This window comes from Notolepis coatsorum (genome assembly GCF_963971535.1).
Source record: "Notolepis coatsorum genome assembly, chromosome: 15".
Taxonomy (NCBI): domain Eukaryota; kingdom Metazoa; phylum Chordata; class Actinopteri; order Aulopiformes; family Paralepididae; genus Notolepis; species Notolepis coatsorum.
Window position 1 is genome coordinate 5,360,173 of NC_140179.1, and position 23,785 is coordinate 5,383,957.

The 23,785-nt window shown below is 43.3% G+C and overlaps 2 protein-coding genes across 2 annotated transcripts in view; one reads left to right on the forward strand and one right to left on the reverse strand.

Moving 5' to 3' along the window:
* LOC311241929 (1-phosphatidylinositol 4,5-bisphosphate phosphodiesterase delta-3-A-like) overlaps positions 1–16,552 on the reverse strand; it is a 64,840-nt gene extending 48,288 nt beyond the window's left edge. Inside the window, exons 1-2 of the mRNA XM_084330882.1 lie at positions 16,330–16,552; positions 286–453 (exon numbers count right to left, since the gene is read on the reverse strand). Of these exons, the coding sequence (XP_084187008.1) occupies positions 286–453; positions 16,330–16,420 (259 nt within the window). The 5' untranslated portion in view covers positions 16,421–16,552. The remainder of the gene's footprint in view (positions 1–285; positions 454–16,329) is intronic.
* A 1,179-nt stretch (positions 16,553–17,731) lies between these two features.
* acbd4 (acyl-CoA binding domain containing 4) overlaps positions 17,732–23,785 on the forward strand; it is a 41,651-nt gene continuing 35,597 nt past the window's right edge. The window contains exons 1-2 of the mRNA XM_084330520.1: positions 17,732–17,966; positions 18,081–18,246. Coding sequence (XP_084186646.1) covers positions 18,141–18,246 — 106 coding nt within the window. The 5' untranslated portion in view covers positions 17,732–17,966; positions 18,081–18,140. The remainder of the gene's footprint in view (positions 17,967–18,080; positions 18,247–23,785) is intronic.

Genomic DNA, 23,785 nt, shown 5'->3' on the forward strand with positions numbered 1-23,785 from the left:
ACACACACACACACACACACACACACACACACACACACACACACACACACACACACACACACACACGCACACACACACACACTCTCACACCCCCTGCCACTCACAGGACTGCTGCTCCTTGGCGCGCACACACACACACACACACACACACACACACACACACACACACACACACACACACACACGCACACACACACACACACACACGCACGCACACACGCACACACACACTCTCACACACACGCACGCACACACACACTCTCACGCCCCCTGGCTGCCACTCACAGGACTGCTGCTCCTTGGCGTGGCTGGAGGTCTTGTGGGACTGACACCAGACCGTGACCCCGTCCTCCAGCAGCCTCAGCGTGCGTCTCTTCTGCCAGCCGGGGGAGCGCACCTTCACCATGCTGCTGCCCTCCAGCATCACACGCACATCCTCGTCTTCCTCCACGCCTGGGGGGGGGGGGAGAGGGGGAGAGAGGGGGGGGGAGGGGAGGGGAGGGGGGGGGGGGGGGGGGGGGGGGAGGGAGGGAGAGAGAGAGATGGGAGAGAAAACTGGAGTCAACTTTTGCCATAATGAAACCCCTGCCCCATGCTGCAGTGGCCAATCGATCACAGAATACAAGGGATTTGGAGGGAGGGGGAGGTTAAAGATCTCACAGCATGAGGCCACACAAATGGCCCATGTTCCGCCCCCATGTCACCCCACTTCTCAGGGACCTGCACTGGTTCCCCATCGCCGCACGAATTAGCTTCAAGGCCCTCGACCTGGCATGTCGTGCGGCGAAGGGAACCTCTCCCGCCTACCTCCGGTCAATGGTCTCTAACTAACTACACACCCTCAAGACCCCCCCACTCTACAGCCTCTGGCCGCCTCAGACCCTCAAGACCCCTACGCTCTGCATCTTCGGGCCGCCTCAGACCCACTCCTATCCAAGCTCCGGGAGGGTCATCAAAGAGAAGCCGCCTATTCTCGGTCCTCGCTCCACAATGGTGGAAGGAACTTCCCACCAGTTAGGACAGCCGAAACCCGACCAATCTTTCGCCTTCGACTAAAAACACAATCAATATCTGAAATAATTTTTTTTTTAGAAATAAACACTAACCTTCTTACTGTCCTATACTACCATGCACTCCTCCTACTATACTAATATGTCTTAAGATGCACTTAACCTTGCAGCACGCAAGGTTCAGCACTGTTTGATGACCATTGTTACTCAGCTGATAGAGTTGTACCCTTCCTGCTGACTTGTCGTACAGAACTTGTAAGTCGCTTTGGATAAAAGCGTTCAGCTAAATGACTAAATGTAAATGTAAATGGTCATTCTACACCAATGCACCAACCTGCTGTCTGATCAGAATCAGAATCAGAAAGGTCTTTATTTGCCAAGTAGTTTTCACATACAAGGAATTTGCTTTGGTCATTTTCGGACAGATATTAACAGACAGATAATACAATGGAATAAGATCAAATGAAATATGAACTAAGTGTAGCACAATAGAATATAATATAATTATGAAATAAAATGTAATATAGGTCAGGGCTGTAAATAAAGAGGTTGAATAATATTAAATGGGATATAAACTAAATTAAATATAGCACAATAGAATATAGTACAATGAAGATAAAATAGGAATAGGCCAGGGCTGTGCAATTGGGCAGTTATGCACAAAGAGTATGAGTCAGTGAAGTATGAACAGGTATGTTTGGTTGTTTATGCAAGTATGATGAGATGTGAATAATCCCTAAGGAAAGGAGATGCGAGAGATAGAGTCAGAACTCCCGTTATGACCACAAAGCCTGACAGCTGTTTAACCACAGTAGGATTAATCCCCTGTCAGGCTTACTTCACCATAAACTGCACTAAATTTAGCAAAAAAAAAAAAAAAAAGGGCGTCACTGAGAACGATGCATTTTAAAAATCTTTCTAAAGTAATAGAAAGACCAAGCCGCCTACAGTGCCTGTGAGCGAAAGCTTGATCCACAAATGACCGTCATGTTGTTGTTGCCAAATTGCAATATATGGGGTGATATTATTTACACAGTCTTGGAAGCAAATTAAATTAATCACTTTCTCCTGTTTGCCGTTCAAAACAAAACACTGCCAGAGAATAATGTTCAAATCCAAATGCCAAAAAGCCTCAGCTGACATATCAACACTATTGATTTTTAGCTCAGACAATATCATGGCTGTCGTGTTTCAAACCCTGCAACGCATTGTTGGAGATTCTCATGTGATCACTTATAGACAGGTTTCTTGTTTATAAATACACCATGTATGTTTAATGGACAAGTATAATGGAGCTCTATGGAGAAACCATGACACTCCCCTGACTAAAAGTATAATGGAGCTCTATGGAGAAACCATGACACTCCCCTGACTAAAAGTATAATGGAGCTCTATGGAGAAACCATGACACCCCCCTGACTAAAAGTTGTTTCAAACTAAAACGGCTGGATGTCATTTAGCCAAATCAGCATGGTTGTGAGTGTGAGTCTTTCACCTTTTACATATATCTAGCTTTGGCATGGGTTGATTGTTTAGATCGCTAGCATGGCTAACACATGCAAATATATTGTAGTCTGCCCCGTTTTTCTGACCAGGATTATACGTTCCTTTTTGCCTCCTTGATGCGCAGCAAAGGTATGTTTGACGTAGCCCCTTACGTGACTGCGATCTGCAGATCGCAGTCACGTAAGAGGCTATGTTTGACGTGGACCAGAATCCCATCTATAAGGATGCACCAATAATACCTCTGCTCCACTGCTGGTATGGATCCCATGTCTATCGATCTGATCAATACTTTTACTGAACAGTATAGACTGGGTGGGGACTATACTTTTGGTTCACTGCACTCGACCAAAAACAATCCAATCCACTTTATTTATAGAGCACATTTAAAAACAACAAAGTTGACCAAAGCGCTGTACAAGTCCCACGACATAAGATACAAAGATAAAAGCACACAATAAAAACAAATACAATATGTCACATAAAAAAGGCAGGTCTCTCAAACTGTTTAAAAACCAAAAGAATGAGTTTTGAGGCGTGATTTGAACACCTGCAGAGTGGGGGCCTGCCTAACATGCAGTGGCAGCTCATTCCAGAGCTCTGGGGCTGCCACAGTGAAAGCACGGTCCCTCCCCTAAGCTTCAGCCTGGACTTGGGAACAGCCAGGAGGAGCTGATCAGAGGATTTGATTTGATACAATTGAGATACAGTATAATCCGTTTTCTCCATTCTAATCTAATTCTATGTAGTCAAAAATGCAGTAAATCAAGCTGCTATGGTTTGATTGAATTATGATACGGTGTAGTGGTTATAGGAGACATCTGTACCAATATCCACACATTGCACCAGTAGTGTCAGTGTCTGTGCAGGTCGATCAAAATCCATGTCCTTTGCGAGATACAACGCAAGTGTATGGAGTGGAATGTCAGATATAATGGCTAGAAGAACTGGGAGTTAGAGCCAGGACTCCTGAGAGAGCCTTAGTGCCTTGAGTTGTTATGTTAGAGTGGAGAGAGTTAGTGTCCTAGTGAGAGTGAGAGAGAGAGAGAGAGAGAGAGAGAGAGAGAGAGAGAGAGAGAGAGAGAGAGAGAGAGAGAGAGAGAGAGAGAGAGAGAGAGAGAGAGAGAGAGAGAGAGAGAGAGAGAGAGAGAGAGAGAGAGGGAGCGAGAGAGAGAGAGAGAGAGAGGGAGCGAGAGAGGGAGAGGGAGAGAGAGAGAGTGTAGTGTTTCAAAAAGGCATGTAATCAAATCCAAATGTAACCTGGGAAACTGAAAGGGAATCACTACAGTAACAACACTAACTGTAGACACACTAGAGATGAGCCCCAATCTGAATATGAATTTGGGAAAGCACAGATAATGAGATGGACACAAATGTTTTTATTACACAGGTGTATTATTCTGGAAAGTAAATTATGTTATGAGCTCCATTGACTCCGACTAGGCGCACCATCTGTTAATCGTCAAAAACGACCTAGTAGGACTGCCGTCAAAACTACCCATAGGTAGTTGGACCAATGGAAATATCACTAATCATATTTTTTAAGTTGTGGGTTCTCTCATTCATAACAATGGAAGCGATAGAATTCTGTCGGTCGCCTCGCTTAAAAAATCGGTCGCCTGGCAAAAATCGCCCACCGTGTGCGTTAGACTTAACAACCACCCCTAGGCATGCTCTAATTCTTATAACACACACCTGCGCGTGATGTAATGCTTAAATGAGCAACGTCTCCCCTACATGCTGTTTTATAATTTACATGACATTGAAAAGATACTGTTGTGGCTGAAGGTTGTTTAACACAGCAGGAGACGATATTTCCAATTGTAACAAGTAGGTAATTTATTTAAGAAAAGAAGTTCTTAACAGCAAGAGCTATGGGTCGAGCAGAGGATCACCACAGCTTGAACAAAAAACACTCTACCCTCAATCCCTCTGCCTGTCCCCTAAATCCCCTCTCAGTCCTGCCCCCCCATGACAGATATGATGACGTATCATATCATGTCAGATCTGACATGACGTACATTAAGATGATACGTAGATTTAACATCGGAGAGAGATAAGAACATTAAGAACATGAAGAGAGATAAACAAGATATGATGTACACACGATATGATGTAAAACATTTAAGAACATTGAAGAGAGAGTGAGATGTGTGTGTGTGTGTGTGTGTGTGTGTATGTGTGTGTGTGTCTGTGTGTGTGTGCGTCTGCGTACAGACGTATGTGTATTGTATGTGTGTATTGTGTCACAGGGAATGTGTGTGTGTGTGTGTGTGTCGGTGTGTATGTCTGTGCGACTGTGTGTGTCTGTGTGTGTGTGTGTGTGTGTGTCTGTGTGACTGTGTGTGTCTGTGTGTCTGTGTGTGTGTGCTGTGTCTGTGTGTGTGCTGTGTATGTGTGTGTCCGTGTGTCTGTGTGTGTGTGCTGTGTCTGTGTGTGTGTGCTGTGTATGTGTGTGTCCGTGTGTCTGTGTGTGTGTGCTGTGCCTGTGTCTGTGTGTGTGTGCTGTGTATGTATGAAAGAGAGAAAAGAACAAGATATGAAAGCGATACGATGTCCGAGATTACCAGCACACAACGTGCCGTACTGAAATGTCCATCTGTCCCAGTTGTTTTAAGAACGTCAGCCAGACCGTCTTTCAGCACTGCTAGTTGACCTATATTAAACTAGTCCACCCCATACACATTTTCCCCAACATTACAAAGATATATTTTTTAAAGCTGGATTTTTTATTACATTTTTTTTCAATGTTAGTCGTTATGCCAATTCCCAATCCCCTTCCTGGTCGCTGCGCACTCTACCCCCTACCGTCAGTCTGGGAGGGCGGAGACTATCACATGCTTCCTCCGACACATGTCTACCTAGCCCACCACTTCTTTTCACCTGGCAGCGCGGACTCTCACTGAGAGAGTGTAACATGTGGAAGGTCACACTACCTCTCTTAGATCCTTCCCTCGCTGTGCAGGCGCCCCGACCGAACTGTAGGAGTCGCTGTCCACAACGACCCAGACCCATCCACCGGCTTCCCTCCCGCTGACTCTGCCAATCGAGCCAGTATGACGGCCGGCCAAGCCGGAAGTAACGCTGACAGCTGGATTCGATACCAGTGTCTCTTGTGTTGGTGATGAGCGCATTGTCTGCTGCGCCAACCAGCCGCCTAAAGCTGGATTTTCTAATACAGAATAGGTATTGGGCACCCAAGTGGAGACCCATGTAACGCGCTGCGTCGCGAAGCGGCCGACCCGGGTTTGATTCCCGGACCCGCCATCCTTTGATTGATTGATTGAATTGAACCTATCTCTCTCTCTACCGGACTACCCGGTAGTACAACAAATACAAATCTACCAAAAACATAATAAAAAAAATAATAATAAAAAATGAATAGGTATTATTTAGAACATTAATTCATATTTGTTTAGTTATGAGCTATATGAATAGTTAAAGCTATTATTTTGTTATAGGTTGATTTTTAAGTTATTTTCGTACCATTGAGTTTTGTCAGAGAGATTACTTTAGGCATAATAAAGCATGTTGAGTGGCTATAGAGAGATATTATTTTATGATATAAAATAATATAAATAAGAATTTTCTATCCATACAGAGAAGGCCTACTTTAAATATATAAAAATGATAAGGCATCTTTGAGTAAACTTTGAGTATAATAATAATAATAATAATAATAATAATAATAATAATAATAGATTTTATTTGTAATGCGCTTTACAATTGCGGGGCAAATCGCAAAGCGCTACAGTTAAAAGAACATAAAAACTAGCAAGAATAAAGGAAGAAAGAATAAAAAAAATAGGCAAGACTAAACATAGAATAACATAGAGAAACATAGAATAAGTAAAACTGATAAAAGAAATTGGTAAAAGAACATAAAATGTGTGGAGCAAGAAATTTGATAAAAAGTCTACAGAAAGCTCTACTAAAAAGGTGAGTTTTGAGGCCTTTCTTGAAAGCATCCATCATTGAGTATCATTTAAGTATCTTGAGGCTGGGGGCAGAGTGTCCTCTTTTTTGGAAATCACAATATGGTCACCCGGCCTAGTCTAGAGGAAGAGCGCTGCACCCGTCTTCTTTTGTGTGGCCGAATTGCGATGCCCGGCAATAGAAATTAATAACAAATATACAATAAAACGGTGGTTAGTGATAGTTACACTGTTGCCATAGATACAAAACTCACGCACAGCAAGGGGTTGTTCTCACCACAAGCGCTTCATCCCTAGCGCCCTGCCAGAGCTGCCACTCAAACAAGCTGTGTCTGTCCGTCTACATCTGGTTTTAATAAATGTTCAATGATTAGTAGGAATTTGTTGGACAGACATTTGGTTCTAATTTAAAAATAGTTTAATTGTTCATTGACGGACGGATCAACGTAGTGCATTGATCACACACATTTATCATCTCTTTCTCTTAAGTATATTTGTATGTCTTGTATGTCATAAATGTCTTGATGAAACAGTATATCTGTATGTCACGTATGTCATAAATGTCTTGATGAATTGAAAATGGGGGACCCTGATGTAAACAAGACGAAAGTATTTTTCTGGTCTGCATCCTCTTAACAGTTGTTTGTATTGAGCCGTACTGTATTGTACCCATTCTGCAATCTGTTAATAAAGTTTTCAATCAATCAATCAATCAATCAATCAATCAATCAATCAATCAATCAATCAATCAATCAATCAATCAATACTGTGCAAACATACTGCTGCTGGTCTGGACTGGTCCTCTGAACTCCTCTCCAGTCGAGCTTTCGCTGCTCTGGGTTTAATCCTCTGCTATCGTTGTCGTGTCTCTGGAGCTTCTTTCTCTCCTTCACGCAAAGTTAAAACTACTCAACCTAAAAATAGCTGCTGTCTCACAGACACGTTCACTTCTGATTTGCACACTCGATAATGCTTAGTGTTTTATAATTTCACCTTTTTTATTGGAATGTGGGCACTGATTATGCAAAAATTAACTAAATGGATGTTTTATATATAAAATAAATAAGTAAAAGCATACACCAGTGGGGGCAGTAACAAGTAATGTATTCGGTGGATGCCTGAAGATATCACGACTAGTAGTAGTAGAAGCTGGTGGGGAAATGGCATTTTTCGATCACAACATTTAAATTTTTGACCAAATGAACCATTCTGTGTTGTCAGCAATTTACCAGTGACTTCAAATATGAAAGAAAAACTATGAAATGTGTGACAGATTGTTGGATATGGATGACTCCCCGTTCAAAGAGGGTCAGGTCTTGTTAGTCTAGAGATAGGGGTCAGGTGTGATAGGTATCAGTGATTTCAGCCTTATCAACCCGTCATCTGCCGATCCGAGAAGTCTCTGCGTTTGTTGTTTGTTGATGGCAATCTTACTGGCTGTCACACACTGTACCACTCTGTTGATGCATCCGTAACAGAAGAATTAGTACTGGAAACGTGATCTCTTTCTCAGTAGGATGTTTGAGAAAAGTCTTTGAGGGTCTAATGAACCTAGATTAATAGATTAATCTCTCTGATACCCGCTTGGTGGTTGCGGCCTATCTGTTAGCCTGTAGCTTCCCCTTCGGATGTATATCTTTTTTATGATCTCTTTTTACTACACAGTTCTGTATATCTGTATGTCTTGTATGTCATAAATGTCCTGATGAATTGAAAATGGGGGACCCCGATGTAAACAAGACGAAAGTATTTTTCTGGTCTGCATCCTCTTAGCAGTTGTCTTGTATTGAGCCGTACTGTATTGTACCCATTCTGCAATATGTTAATAAAGTTTTCAATCAATCAATCAGCTATCTGTCCTTTTAGCCTGTAGCTCTCTGTTCTATTAGCCGGTAGCTATCTGTTCTGTTAGCCTGTAGCTATCTGTTCTGTTAGCCGGTAGCTAGCTGTTCTGTTAGCCTGTAGCTATCTGTTCTGTTAGCCTGTAGCTATCTGTTCTGTTAGCCTGTAGCTATCTGTTCTGTTAGCCTGTATCTATCTGTTCTGTTAGCCTGTAGCTAGCTGTTCTGTTAGCCTGTATCTATCTGTTCTGTTAGCCTGTAGCTATCTGTTCTGTTAGCCTGTAGCTATCTGTTCTGTTAGCCTGTAGCTATCTGTTCTGTTAGCCTGTAGCTATCTGTTCTGTTAGCCTGTATCTATCTGTTCTGTTAGCCTGTAGCTAGCTGTTCTGTTAGCCTGTATCTATCTGTTCTGTTAGCCTGTAGCTATCTGTTCTGTTAGCCTGTAGCTATCTGTTCTGTTAGCCTGTATCTATCTGTTCTGTTAGCCTGTAGCTATCTGTTCTGTTAGCCTGTAGCTATCTGTTCTGTTAGCCTGTAGCTATCTGTTCTGTTAGCCTGTAGCTAGCTCTGTCCTCGTGGTCGGTTCCCTTCGCCCTCCCAACCCCCGTTCAGAGAGCTGGGAGCTCAGCTATCGGTGTGATTCGTCTCGCCGTCGCAACCTCGTCTGACTCAAACCGGAAGAACTCACAGCTATAAAGTATATTTACCTAGCAACAGCTGCCAGCCCATAGCAACGCCCTATCTAACCCTCTCTCTCGTTACTAAGCGACACAACGCCAGCCGTCCGTTACCTCTGACCCAATACAGACGTTGGTACGGCCCAGCTATATCTTAAGGGAATGCTGACGTTATTTCTATCAGGAATGACCTCGACTGGGCTTCTTATCTCGCTTCTAGCCACCCTGGCTCCCTATCTCTCCCACTCTCCGTCTGTCTCTACCGTTTCAGTATAACACACAGAGGATCCGTTAAAACTAAATATCTGTATAGACATTTCCATTACACACACATATGAAAACCATCGACATCTCTCAGGTCTTGTTAGTCTTATTGGCGGACCGACTTCTCCTGAGACGGACTTTGGTGCAAAGTTATGTTAACTTGGCTGGAATCAACAGCTATACTGTAGAACAACAGCTCCACTGTAGAACAGCAGCTTTACTGTAGGCTGGAGGGCTTGGCTGCTAGACTGACAAAGCGGCCTTGGTATTGGACACATGCGCACACACGCAGAACACACACACACACGCACGCAGCACACACACGCAGCACACACACACACACACACACACACACACACACACACACACACACACACACACACACACAAAAACACTGTGTCTATAGGAAGAAAGGAACCTTTGGGTGCTGCTGCTCAGAACATGCTTGCTCTGCCCACTCCTCCTGTGGCCTCAAGTCAAACACACTGTTACCCAAGACACTGATATCACTGTCACCTGGAATGGAATGTAACTCTCTCCCTGCTGATAGACACACTTCCTTCCAGCCATAACTCTCTCTCTCTGGAGACGTTATAACTGGAAGAGCTGCTGTCTCTTATCCCATTAGAAGGACAACACCACCGGAGACGTTATATAGTTACTAATAAACTAACCTACACTGTAGCACTCAACACTTTGATGAACATTGTTACTCAGCTGATCGATTTGTGCCCTTCCTGATGACTAGCTAGAAGCTTCTATCCCCAGGCCATCAGGCTGCTAAACGAACAATGAATGAACACTACACAACAACAACCACCAAACGCACATAGCACACACATCCACACGCACACACTCACTTTAAACAAACACACTGTAGCACCCACTCCACACACTTTATAGCACACACCCACTTTAAACAAACACACTGTAGCAGCACCCACTCCCCACACTTTATATTTATTGATGAAGGATTGCACTACAACTCGTACACCTTACTGTAAATTGTACCTAAAATTGTACCTCATCCCATTTCTGCTTTGCACTAGATAGTACTGTACATTAGTACACTGCATAGTATTGTATATTATATGGTAACTCAGAACATTGTACATATGTCTATACCGAACACTGTGACCTCATTTTTCTTCTTCTAAATTACATGCTATATTATGTTATTTGATACTATCTTGTCTAGCACAGTCTCTGGAGCGTAACAGTAAGAAGCATTTTGTATGAAAGTATTCTGTACTTCTGTATGACAACTATTAAAGAACTTGAACTTGAACTTGAACTTGAACTTGACTTGTCAGGGCTTCTATCGATTCCTAGGGTTAAAAAGAAATCCGCCGGCCACAGAGCCTTTGTCTACCGCGCTCCCTACCTGTGGAACAAATTACCTGCCGTCGTCAGGGGCGCCTGCTCTGTCGAAGCTTTTAAATCCCTGCTTAAGACCCATCTTTTCTCTCTCTCCTTCAACCCACCCTGATCTCACCTGGTCGGGGACTGACCCTTAGATGAATCTGTCTAGTTTAGTTAGGATGTCTATTTAACCTATGTCTCTGTCTCAACCGGTCCCATGGAACAGCTTCATACCGTCTTCTGTCTGGCCTGCAGCGCTGAACCTTCTGAGTGACTTCTCCTGCCCCCTCGGGGCATACGGCCCTGAGCTATTGTCTTGTATCTCATCCTGTGTCCATACACCTGCAGTTCTATCTATTACTCTATTTCACAATTTTCTTATATACTATGATTCTACTGTCACCATGTATGCATATGCTCACTACATGTATTTATTGCTCCATCTCCGCCCACTACAAACATGGGAACTCTCTAACCCCCCCCCCCCCTCCCCCATCTCTCTGAGTGCTTGTATCGTAGTGCTGACCAAGGTGGTGGATCATCAAATCAAATTAAATTTATTTGTAAGGCCCGACAACACACGTTAATGTCTCCATGGGCCGGACACGTCTTCTTTAAACAAGTCAAGAAGAAACATAACAATAAGTCAAGAACACCATAAGGTCCAACTAATTTAAAATAAATGCAAATAAATAATAGAATGCAAGCACTCCCAGACATACCCCACGCGAAGGTAAGGAAAAACTCACTAAAACCTAACAATAGGGAAAAAATGCTCCTCCTCAAGCGAGCGCTCCTGCTCGCCCAGAGTGTACATTCCTGTATATTCACTGTTGTCCTGTCTGCCTGGTACCTAAAGAATTAAAACCAACCTAAAACGCTCCATTCTCTCTCTCTCCCTGTGTTCTGCTATTGGGCTCCGCCACTGCTGCCGTAACAAAGAGTTGTTGTCTCTTATCCCATTAGAAGGACAACACCACTGGAGACGTTATATACTAAACTGGAAGAACTGCTGTCTCTTATCCCATTAGAAGGACAACACCACTGGAGACGTTATATACTAAACTGGAAGAACTGCTGTCTCTTATCCCATTAGAAGGACAACACCACTGGAGACGTTATATACTAAACTGGAAGAACTGCTGTCTCTTATCCCATTAGAAGGACAACACCACTGGAGACGTTATATACTAAACTGGAAGAACTGCTGTCTCTTATCCCATTAGAAGGACAACTCCACTGGAGACGTTATATACTAAACTAGAAGAACTGCTGTCTCTTATCCCATTAGAAGGACAACACCACCGGAGACGTTATATACTAAACTGGAAGAACTGCTGTCTCTTATCCCATTAGAAGGACAACACCGCCGGAGACGTTATATACTAAACTGGAAGAACTGCTGTCTCTTATCCCATTAGAAGGACACAGAATCAGTGAAAACAGTTTGTGCGTCTTTGGTGACAGTGATGGTGCAGTGAGTGTATGTGTGTGTGTGTGTGTGTGTGTGTGTGTGTGTGTGTGTGTGTGTGTGTGTGTGTGTGTGTGTGTGTGTGTGTGTGTGTGTGTGTGTGTGTGTGTGTGTGTGTGTGTGTGTGTGTGTGTGTGTGTGTAATAGTGTGAATACTCAGCACCGTATTCTGCTTGCTGGCCTGAAAGCCTTTAACAATGTGTTCTTTGAACACCTGCATACTGGAAACCTGGCAGGAATACCGCGCTACTATACTTCCACTGCAAGTAGACAGTGAGCAGGTGTTTGTACGACGACGTACATAATGTGTCGTTGACCTGGAAGCTCACCATCCATGTATCTAATTGTACCTTACATGTGAAGGGAGGCATAACGTCAAAACCCACACAGAACAATAATATACATTAAATTGCATCGCATACTATGGTCCCAGCTGCTGCTGCTGCAAAACCACAGGGCCACAGACGAGACCTGCAGGCGTCATGTGACCACGAGGACAGACCTGCAGGCGTCATGTGACCACGAGGACAGACCTGCAGGCGTCATGTGACCACGAGGACAGACCTGCAGGCGTCATGTGACCACGAGGACAGCAGTAGAGACAGCACTGTTCTAAGCTACTTAGATAACTCTACCTGTTTATTGTTTGTTTGTTTGATTATTTCTTTTTTTTACCCAGGGACTATACTCGGGTATGGCACAACTCAATCAGTGCCATACCCGAGTATAGTCGGGTTTTCATCGTTATTTCTTTTATTCGATATTTGTATTAATTTCTCTCACACGGACCTCAGGGTTATCATAGGGAATCACTCTGAGATCGCTAGAGTGCAATACCGGCCGCATCCTGCTAGGTGGCAGTATCGCCCATCCTTCTAAACCTTTTTTTCACACCCGGTGTTCATTTAATTCACTCCGGGCGCAGTTTTTTTGGTCAGGCGAGTCAAGCGGTTCACTCGATCACATTGAAACGCGTCCAATGCCTCCGATGCATGTGTTGTGGTGGATTATGTTGTCGACACGATGGACACCAATACTGGATATCGCAATCAGACAATTGGAATATTCTTTTTGGGGTACCTCCTAGTGAAGGTAAGGACTATATGACATCAATCCTGCTTTGATCCAACCATGATTTCACATCGATCGCAACGACCATGTGTAACATACTCCAAAACGTATGCTGTTGGTGACGATCAAAGCATCAAAAATCGCCCCCCCCCCCCCCCCCCCCTTTCATGCATTCATGATGAAACATAATACCTATTATATACATTTGATTTGGAAATAGTAGCGTGTCCAGGCGAGCAACACCAACGCTTTTAGTAAAATTCACGTATTGCTCCATAGCGCCATTTTCTGGAATTAGCCAGGATCACTCTGAAGCTATACAATATTCACCACGGTATAACACGCGAACGTATATGATTTTTTTTTTTTCACATATTGAACAATGGATAGTTGATGTCAAATGAGCCATAGTATTGTCTTCATAGCTATAATATAGAATATAGATATAGCCCTGCAAACACCGCCACGCATCCCTATCTCTTAGAGCTGTGGCTCAGTAGGAACAAAGATGGGCTAGACCCGTGGCGCTGATTGAGTTAATGAACATCTTCAGTTTCCACATCAATGTAAATGTGCCAGATTTGAGCTAATTAGCTAGTTTCCATCTGTTATAAAAATGACACACACACACACACACACAGTACTGCAACAATTGCACCGTACAAATTGATACTGTAATATCCAGTGGCAGGTGTGCTTTAGGCTAATTATATGATAAAGGTAAAGCATGTTGATGTTAATGAGCTGAAGTAGAGCTTGAGGTTACAGTACCATCACAGTACCATCACAGTACCATCACAGTACCATCACAGTACCATCACAGTACCATCACAGTACCATCACAGTACAGTACCATCACAGTACCATCACAGTACCTGAAATGAACTGGAATAGCAGTGGGAAATGCTACAGGGCCACTGGAGAGCAATTAACCTTTATTTGTGGAAGGAAATCCCAGCTAGCCTGCGTCTCAAATTAACCCCTTGTGTACCTACTGTAAGTTAACCCCTTGTGTACAGAGGCATCTGTGAGAACAGAGCTGGTTCACCAGAACATCTCTTGCTGTGAAGATTCTGGTAACACTATAAATAAGTACCTATAGGATGAAGTGATATAAATAATGACTACGTATCTACAGTAGGAACTAATATAAATAATCCAAATCAGAGACCAGTTACAAATCAGAGACCAGTTACAAATCAGAGACCAGTTACAAATCAGAGAGACCAGTTACAAATCAGAGACCAGTTACAAATCAGAGAGACCAGTTACAAATCAGAGAGACCAGTTACAAATCAGAGACCAGTTACAAATCAGAGAGACCAGTTACAAATCAGAGACCCGTTCCAAATCAGAGAGACCAGTTCCAAATCAGAGAGACCAGTTCCAAATCAGAGAGACCCGTTCCAGATCTGTATTATGACAGTGTGACAGTGAACTCAAGAGCACGCATTCATATTTCCTTGTCCAGGTGACAGACTCCACTTCCACCACACCATCGATAGCATCCGGATTATAGCTAAATAGGCTATTCGTAATGCAGAGTAGGTTGAGCGGGTCTGTGGTTTAAAATTCCTGGGAGTCCACATCTCTGAGGACCTGTCCTGGACGCTTTTATACTTTAAGCAAGTGGCTTGTCCTTCCGCATTCCCGTTTTGCGCTCTGATTGGCCACGCACGTTTCTGGTCATGTGACATGTGCGCCAATCGTGGGACGGCAAGTTTTTGGACGGTTAAGCTTAGGCGCTCTTTCGAGGTTTGTCTTAGAGCATGGCGATAGAACGCCTGCCCTGATTCCAAACTCTAACCTTAGCCAACCTGCGAAAGAGTCGCCTAAGCTTAACCAGTGATAAACTAGGCGTTAGGTAGTTTGCAGGCTGTTAGACCCGGAAATAGGCGCAGAACTTGCCGTCCCACAATTGGCGCACATGTCACATGACCAGAAACGTGCATGGCCAATCAGAGCGCAAAACGGGAACGCGGAAGGACAAGCCACTTGCTTAAAGTATAGACGCGTCCTGGACCACCCACACCTCGACCCTGGTCAAGAAGGCCCACAAGTGCCGCTTTTTCCTGAGGAAGTTGGCCAAACTCCACCTACCCCCTCCCGTGCTAGCGAACTTTTATTGCTGTATGATTGAGAGCATCCTCATCACCTGCATCTCAGTCTGGTACAGCAACTGCACCGTTAAGGACCAGAAATCACTGCAGAGGGTAGTGAAAATAGCCCAACGCATCACCAAGACCCCACTCCCCCCCATCTCATCAATCTATGAGAAGCGGTGCTCACAGAGAGCACGGAACATCATCAGAGGCGCTTCTCACCCCAACCATGGACTGTCCACCCGCCTGCGGGGTACTCGCTCTGGGGCATGCTACCGCAGCCTCCCAGGCAGAACCAACAGGACCATGAATAGTTTCTTCCCCTCAGCTGTCAGACCTCTGAATCAAAACTCTACTTAGCCCACTGCACCTCACTGTATACCTGTGTATATAGCCATAACTTATGTATAGACTTTATTTGAATGATTATTTTAATTATTCTTTTTTTTCCCTCACCATCGCACATTGTGCTAACCATTGCACTTTACTGTACAGTTTTATTTATATGTGTCTTATTGCAACTGACTGTTGATCGTCACATCCTGGTTGGACGTACACAATCTCGTTGCACTGTCTTCTTGTACTGTGTAATGAAAATAAAGTGAATCTAAATCTAAATTAGTAATACAAATAAAAATAAAGAAGTTAGTTGCTTTTCATTTTCTTGTGCCTGTCATTGACACTTATTTACTGGCTTACAGAGCGCATGTGCACCTGGAGCGAGAAATACTTAAAGCTATTGAATTTGAATTAGTTTGTTATTGAATTATCCAATTGTCTATAGCCTATATACTGTATACTATACTTGGGACGTCCAAGGCATATGTTTTTTTTTTGCCTGTTGAAGAAATTACAATTATATCACAACAATAGAATCAACAATACCCCCAGAGTCAGACACAATCTCTGCATAGCCTCAATAGCAGCGCATGGGGGGCGGGGTGGATATTATAACGGTCCTGTGTGCAGAGGCTGCATGGTGGTTAACGGGACAGTAGCGTATTTGCACAGTCTATTTCACAACAGCGACCTTTCAGAGACACAGACACACAGCGTAACTTTACACAACATGACCTGCACCTCAAATACTCACCCAGCTTCCTCAAAGGATCGATGGACTTGGCTTCGGACGGACCAGCTCCCTTCTTAACTGGGGGTGATGTCTTACCGCCGCTGCCCAACATGATGCAGGAAAGCTGCGCTCTTCTCTCTCCCCCTCTTCTCTCTCCCCCTCTTCTCTCTCTCTCTTAATATCCCTTCTTCGTGTGCCCGGCTCCCTTTGCGACTGCTTGACGTTTAGAGGGTTCCCTAGCAGCTAAACATGACTCTGGACACACGCAGTCCCCGCTAGAAGGATGACAGTATATTATATCCTCTGGTCTGTGCGCCTCATGAGCTCTTGTCTCCAGGAGCGACACTATACGCAATCCCTTCAGCTGATGACGTCACGCGGCGGTCTCATGGCCGAGGACACAGTGAGCCCACGGAAACAGATTATAGCCTGGAATTTGGAAATAACTATGAGCTCTATACAGTACAGACCACCTCATTTTGTAAATAGAGAAGAGATAGAAGAACTATATAAGTACCGAATCAAGCCCCAATGGACTCGTGGCTGAATTTCCCCCTTCAACCGGGTCGGCCAATATAGTCTTAATAATAAAACAAAAGTACATTGAAGGTTATGAAATGATGCCCTCTAGTTGACAGCTATACTATACCCCAAATCTGTGCTGTTGAGTTAAATGTCGCTGGTGGCAAGTGGCAAGCACTTTCCTAAAACAAACTACTTCACTCTATATCTGTGAGTCACTGTAGTTATACACTATTATAACTCTTTGGAGAATATCTGTTGTTTTGCAGTGTTATATTATAGTACCTACCTATAGTTGTTGTTTTTATTCAAATCGTGTATATACTTGACCACATCAATATATTCAACACTTGTACAGCCCTGGCCTATTTTATTTTATAATTATATATTCTATTATATTGTGCTTCTATTTTAATTGAGTGTATATTCCATTTTATTTTATTCTACCGTAATTGTCTGTCCGTTAATGTCGCGCCAAACGACCTAATCAAATTCCTTGTATGTGTTTAAAGTTTAAACTATTAATACTTGGCAATAAAGACCTTTGTGCCACTAGCTCTATTTAGAGCTGCAGCCTGCTATACTTACCATTATTAGGCGTGGCCAATTCATGTCATGTGATCCGAAATAATGCTGGGTCGTATGGTAATTAAACTGGGTGGGGGGTTGATAGGCAAATTAGATATAAATGCAAGGGATTAGGTTTATTTTTCTAGTTGTTTTATTTGTTCGTGTATATGATAGCATTGAGATAATAAAGTCCATGTGAAATAAAACACAACAGCAGGTGGCGACAGTGCGCTGGAGTCAGGATGCAATTTGCCATAAAAGAAAAAGAAAAAATAAAGAATCCCTCTCACGTGACTGAACACGGAAGTCATTCCTCCTCTGGAAGTAATAAGAAGATCAAGATCAAAACGTTATTTGAAGTCTCGCAAATAAACGTAACATCAAAGTAAACGCATGCTATTCAACACAACGATATTCGGTTATTGCCATGGCCGTTGTTGTCCTGTTCCCGGGACGTGTTCGAGCCCTGTGAGCAGAAACAGATTGATTGTTGACACTTCTTCTCCTCCAGCGGCGTGGCGGTGATGACGGACAGGGCGAGTGAAACCCGGTGATATCAAAGCGAGGTGAGGAGAACACAACAACAGACCTCCCGCAGCAGGGCTGCTGTCTAACTAGTTCTACCAGTATTGCAAACAATCAAACAAACAAAAAATGCACGTCTGGTGCTCCTGTTTCAGCCTCCGCTGTGTCCTCCAGACCAGGGAAGGTGCAGGTTGTTGTTGGACAGCATCATCACCATGCCGGCTGCAGCCGCGGCAGAGCCCCGCTCCGGGACCGGGAGACTGGACCACCAGAGACGCTTCCAGGCAGCAGTGCAGCTCATCCAGAACCTGCCCAAACACGGTACGTTCTATTCTATAGTCTACAATAATAATAATAATACATTTTTATCCTTAGTGTGGTATTACAAAATGGGGAACCCTGATGTAAACAAGATTAAAGTATTTCTCTGGTCTGCCTCCCCTTGTGTGTATTGAGCCGTACTGTATTGTACCCATTCTGCAATCTGGTAATTAAAATGTTCAATCAATCAATCAATCAATTAGACGTTTTTGTCACCCAATATTCGCGAGTGGTGGAGCCAGGACCCACAACACGATTGAGATTTTAAAACAATAAAGCCATAACGATTTATGTAAAAAAATATATATATATGTTTACTCAATTACAAGCAATCTAGACAGCATATGGTTAATATTTGCCATTCACCTCTGCTAGATACCATTTATCAATACCAGTGTTTCCCCTGAAAAAAATTCAGCAGCGGTGATGTGCCTCTATGCATCAATCTGGTGCACTTTGAGAGCAAAATAAAGAGGCTAGATGAACTTTGTGCTCAAAACACAAAATCGACTAGACTGCAGTGCTTTCTCCCTGCAGCCTTTTCCTCAGGTCATTATTTTACATTAAGCACCCCCACAGCCCAAATGAAATGATAAAAAGAAAAACAAATATTATTAATTTAAATTCTTTTTTTTTAATAGTCTTCTAGTTCATAGCAGCAGCGGCCCTAATTCAGCAGCGGCGCAGCGCAGCTGAATGCATATAGGGGAAACACTGAATACAATGGAGATAAAAATGTGATGTCTGTAAAAAGAGAAATAACTCATTATAATCAATACATGAATGGGATAAATCATGTTTATCTTGAAAAATAAAGCCTAGCAAATTGTGATGCAGGTCAGCGAGGTTAAGGTATGACATTCCAGAGTTTAGAGCTGTGAGGACCTCTTGCTGCTGAGTCCTGCTCATATTGCAATCTGTATACTATACTATACAAACACCAGTATTGATTCCGCATGAATCACTTGGCCTATATATCTCTTTTTATAACGAGTGTACAAGATTCATACTGCCTTAGAAAAGAGAGTTTGCATGTGGTGTTTTCCTGGATCTCTCCTAAAGCGTGTGGTGCTGTTAATCACAATATTTAGCTTTTATGATATTTGCTGGTAAGATTCAAGAAATGTATTTGTCACATACACATCCAGACATGTAGTGAAATGAAGGTGGCCATGCCCCCCTTGATTGTGCAAAAAATACAATAATAAGATGGAATAGATATTAAAATAGACATGATAAAGTAATATGAATACAATACAGTGCTAAGCTAAGAAGTATTGTAACACACTATGTACAATAATATACAATATACAGTTACAATATACAGTTGCATATGTATTTTTAAAGTGACCTTTTTTGTAGTGTGTTTGTGTGAGAGAGTGCAAGTGAGGATGTATGTGTGTGTTTATGTGTGCTTGTGTGTGGAGAGATCAATGTTCTGATGGCCTGGGGGAAGAAGCTGAGCCTGAGTCTCTCTGTTCTTGCAACATGTTTGCGGAGGCGCTTGCCTGACCCTATTGTTTTTTTTTAAACAATGCTTATTGGTTTTTTTTTTTTTTTTTTTCAGTTTTACAGCATCAGTTCAACAGTTCAACAACCATACAAAAGGAAATGCTCCCAACTGCCCCCCCTCCCCGAGTTACAGAAAAATAGATGCAAAATACCCCCCCCCCCCCCCCCAAAAAAAAAAAAAATCAATATAAAAAAAAAACTAGGCCAGACCCCCCCTCCCCTCCCCCAGACTAGGACCTCAACAGGCTATTGTTGGGGTGGTGGGGGTCCTTCATTATTCTGCAGGCTCTGGATTTGCACCTCCTGTTGTATAAGTCCTGCAGGGGTGGTCAATACCCGTAGTACGCTCTGCTGAGCGCACCACTCTCTGGAGGGCCTTCCTGTCCTGGGCAGTGCAGTTGCCAAACCAGGCAGTGATGTTCCCAGTCAGGATGCTCTCCACAGCCCGAGAGTAGAAGGACTGGACTCGAGTATCTTCCCTGATACTTTGAACTTCCTCAGTTAATAATAATAATAATAATTCATTTAATTTGTAAAGCGCTTCTCAAGAACCCGAAGTTGCTGACACTAGGCGGGAAAACAGAGAAAAATAAAAACAAAAGGAACATAAGACCACGGGGGAAACAGGGAAAACAGCAGGATACACAAACACAAAGCCACGGTAACAAAGATCAAAACAGGTTGGAGGGGGGGGGGGGGTTAAGGAAGGTTGAAGGCTTGGGAGAACAGGTGGGTTTTGAGGCGGGATTTGAAGGTGGAGAGTGTGGGGGAGTCTCTGATGGTCTGAGGGAGGGAGTTCCAGAGTCGGGGTGGTCTCAGGTGGTAGAGGCGCTGCTTCGCCTTTTTTAACAGTCTGTGTGTGTTGTCCATGTCAGGTCCTCTGTGATGTGGACTCCCAGGTACTTAAAACTGCTCACCCTGTCCACGATATTCCATTTATCCACAATGGCGTGTGAGTCCCCTGCTGTATTCGCCTAAAATCCACGATCAGCTCTTTGGTTTTACCAATGTTCAGGAGTAGGCTGTTATCCCGGCACCAGCGTGCCAGTTCATCAACCTCCTCCAGGTAGGCCTTCTCGTCGTTGTCAGAGATCAGCCCCACCACCACCACCGTGTCGTCCGTAAACTTCACTATGGAGTTGGAGCTGAACTTGGCCACACAATCATGTGTTTACAGTGAATACAGCCCTGGGGGGGGGGGACCCGATACTCAGGGTGATTGAGTTGGAGGTGTGTCCACCCACCCTGACCGCCTGGGGCCTGTCACTCAGAAAGTCCAGGATCCAGGCGCTCGGGGTGGAGTTCCCAGATCAATCAACTTGTCAGCCAGTCTGGTGGGGACTATGGTGTTGAAAGCTGAACTAGGGGTGGACGGTATGGTCTAAAATTTATATCACGGTATAATTTGAAGCATAGACGGTAACGGTATATATCACGGTATCATCGTTTTTGATAATTTTTTTTTTTTAATTTTATATATATATATTTTTTTTATAAAATATATATATTATATAATTAGACTTGTACTGGTATTATCTGCGAGACATCGCCACCACGCAACAAGCTCCACTGTCTGTGTGTACTCTAGTAGCCTCCAGCTACGGCCAGAATTCTCCGGAGCTGCACCTGGACCTATACTCGAGTAGCCTCGAGCAGAGCTACGGCCAGGATTCTCCGGCGCTGCACCTGGACCCTATTGTATTGGTATTATAACGTTAGCAAGCCCTCAGCTCGAATACGCATCGAATCAGTGTTATAAGACATTGATATCATGAGCTATCTGTAGCTACTGCATATATAACGTTAATACAACGCCTCAGTGAATTATTTAGTTCAATGGGACATTTCGTTTTGAACGGTGAACTAACTTGTGTTAACGTGAGCTAACAGGTAGCATACACGTCTCTAGTACTAGACTTTGTGGAGCGTTTGTTGATGTCAGGAGCTATCGGTAGCTGGCCGACTAGATACCGTTCGGTTAGACAATGCCCCATCATGTATTAAACTAAAAGTGAATAGTTGACTGGGTCATTTTGTAACGGTAGCTAAGCTAACGTTAGCTCAGGGAGACGCCGACAGCTCCCGTGTCCCGTCCCACTAGACTACTAGACCCATGTTTACATGCGTGCGGTAGGGGCTGGCACGCCCACTGCGCGAAGCCTCCTAAATAACTTTTTCCAGTTCGCACATATCTATTATCTATGACTAATTCTATCTATTTTTAGGGGCAAATGCCAGTGAAATAGTCGCGCTGTGGTTACATGACGTCATTGCTATTTTAGAGCTGCACTACCGGTTACACGGTATACTCAAAATCCATACCGTAGAGCAAATTCATACCGTTTATACCGTATACCGTTTATACCGTCCACCCCTAAGCTGAACTATAGTCAATGAACAGCAATCTCACATGGCCCCCCTTCTGACTGTCAAGGTGAGAGAGGGTGCTGTGCAGTACCTGGGAGACCGCATCGTCAGTGGACCCGTTTGTCCTGTATGCAAACTGCAAAGGCTCCATGGTATTGGGGAGGAGGCACAGATGTAATCAAGTTTAAAGTTTCAAGTTTGTTTTATTAATTATCACAATAAAATACACATACTTTACGGTGAAATGCTTGGGTCTGTATGAGCCCCTGAGAGTGTGCTTCATACAGTAAAAAAGTAAGTATTCTCATTAACCTGGAACACCCATGTAGACGGCCTGTGTAGCAGACTACAACAGCGACTGCACTTTCTGCACCGCCTTCATGGTGTAGATAAAACATTTATGTAACTTTTTTACCAGTCTGTATTAGAGAATCTCATCAGATACGGTATCACAGCTTGGTTTGGTCTGTACAACTAAAGTCCAAACTGGTCCGTCTGATGCAGACTGCATGGAAGATTATAGGGGTGAAAGGTCACTCATCCCTGCAGTCTATTTTTGAACAGGCTACTCTAAGGCAAGCCAATAGAATCGTCTCAGACCCCTCCCATGTTTTAAATGCAGAGTATGAGCTACTGCCATCTGGGAGGAGGTTTAGAGTTCCACACTCTAGAGACAAAACGGGTTTAAAAACTCCCTTTATTCCGATCTCAGTTAAACTTTTAAATAGTGCCAGATAAATGTCCGGCAATTATTGAATAATCAATATTTGGTCGTAATATTATCTATAATCAATATTTTGTCAATACTATATATGGTGTTGCCAGACATCCTGCTGTGCAGTGCAGGTACTTTTTTGTATCTTTTATATGGTTTATCTTCTTTGTTTGGAGACCGTTGCGTCATGTCTGTATGTATGTGTTTGTGGGTGTAAGGCCAAGACACATTTCCCAGCTGATGGGACAATAAAGCGACTCTTGACTCTTGAAGTTAAGACTAATACTGAAACTCAGTCATAAAGTTGAGACTAATAGTTAAGGCTAAGGCTAGGGATGGGTACCTTTCACATTTGAACCGTTACCTGTGAATCGATACCGGTACCCAACGGTACCTTTTTTCGGTACTTTAGTCTCAAGAAATTTAATTTAGTCGTAAAAAAAAAAAATCCAAACTTCAAATAACTACAATTTCGACAGTTTTCGGCTTGTCATTGCTCCGACTGCTTTGTTGTTGAATCAAGTCAAATCCTAGGTAAGCATATATTGTGCGTGTGAACGTTGACATGAAAAGAAAAAAGTTAAAAAAAAAAGTTAAATTTTTTTTTTAATAAAACGATTTTATTTTTTTTTATTTTTATTTTTTGGTTTCTCACTTTATTCGATACTCGGTAGTACCGACGTGTTTCGGTTCGGTACCTCAAAAGTACCGAATTCGGTACCCATCCCTAGCTAAGGCTGAAACTCAGTCATAAGGTTAAGACTACTAATTAAGGCTGAAATTCCGGTCCGTACTGAGAAGGCCATTCTTCTGTGGTTTTCAGACATGGCCTCTCAGGCCCAGTCCACACGAACGCAGGGTTTTATGTAACCGTGATTTAATGTTCGCGGTTGCACTGTTCGTCCACACGCAACCGGGGTTTTGGAACACTGCAACCGTGATAAT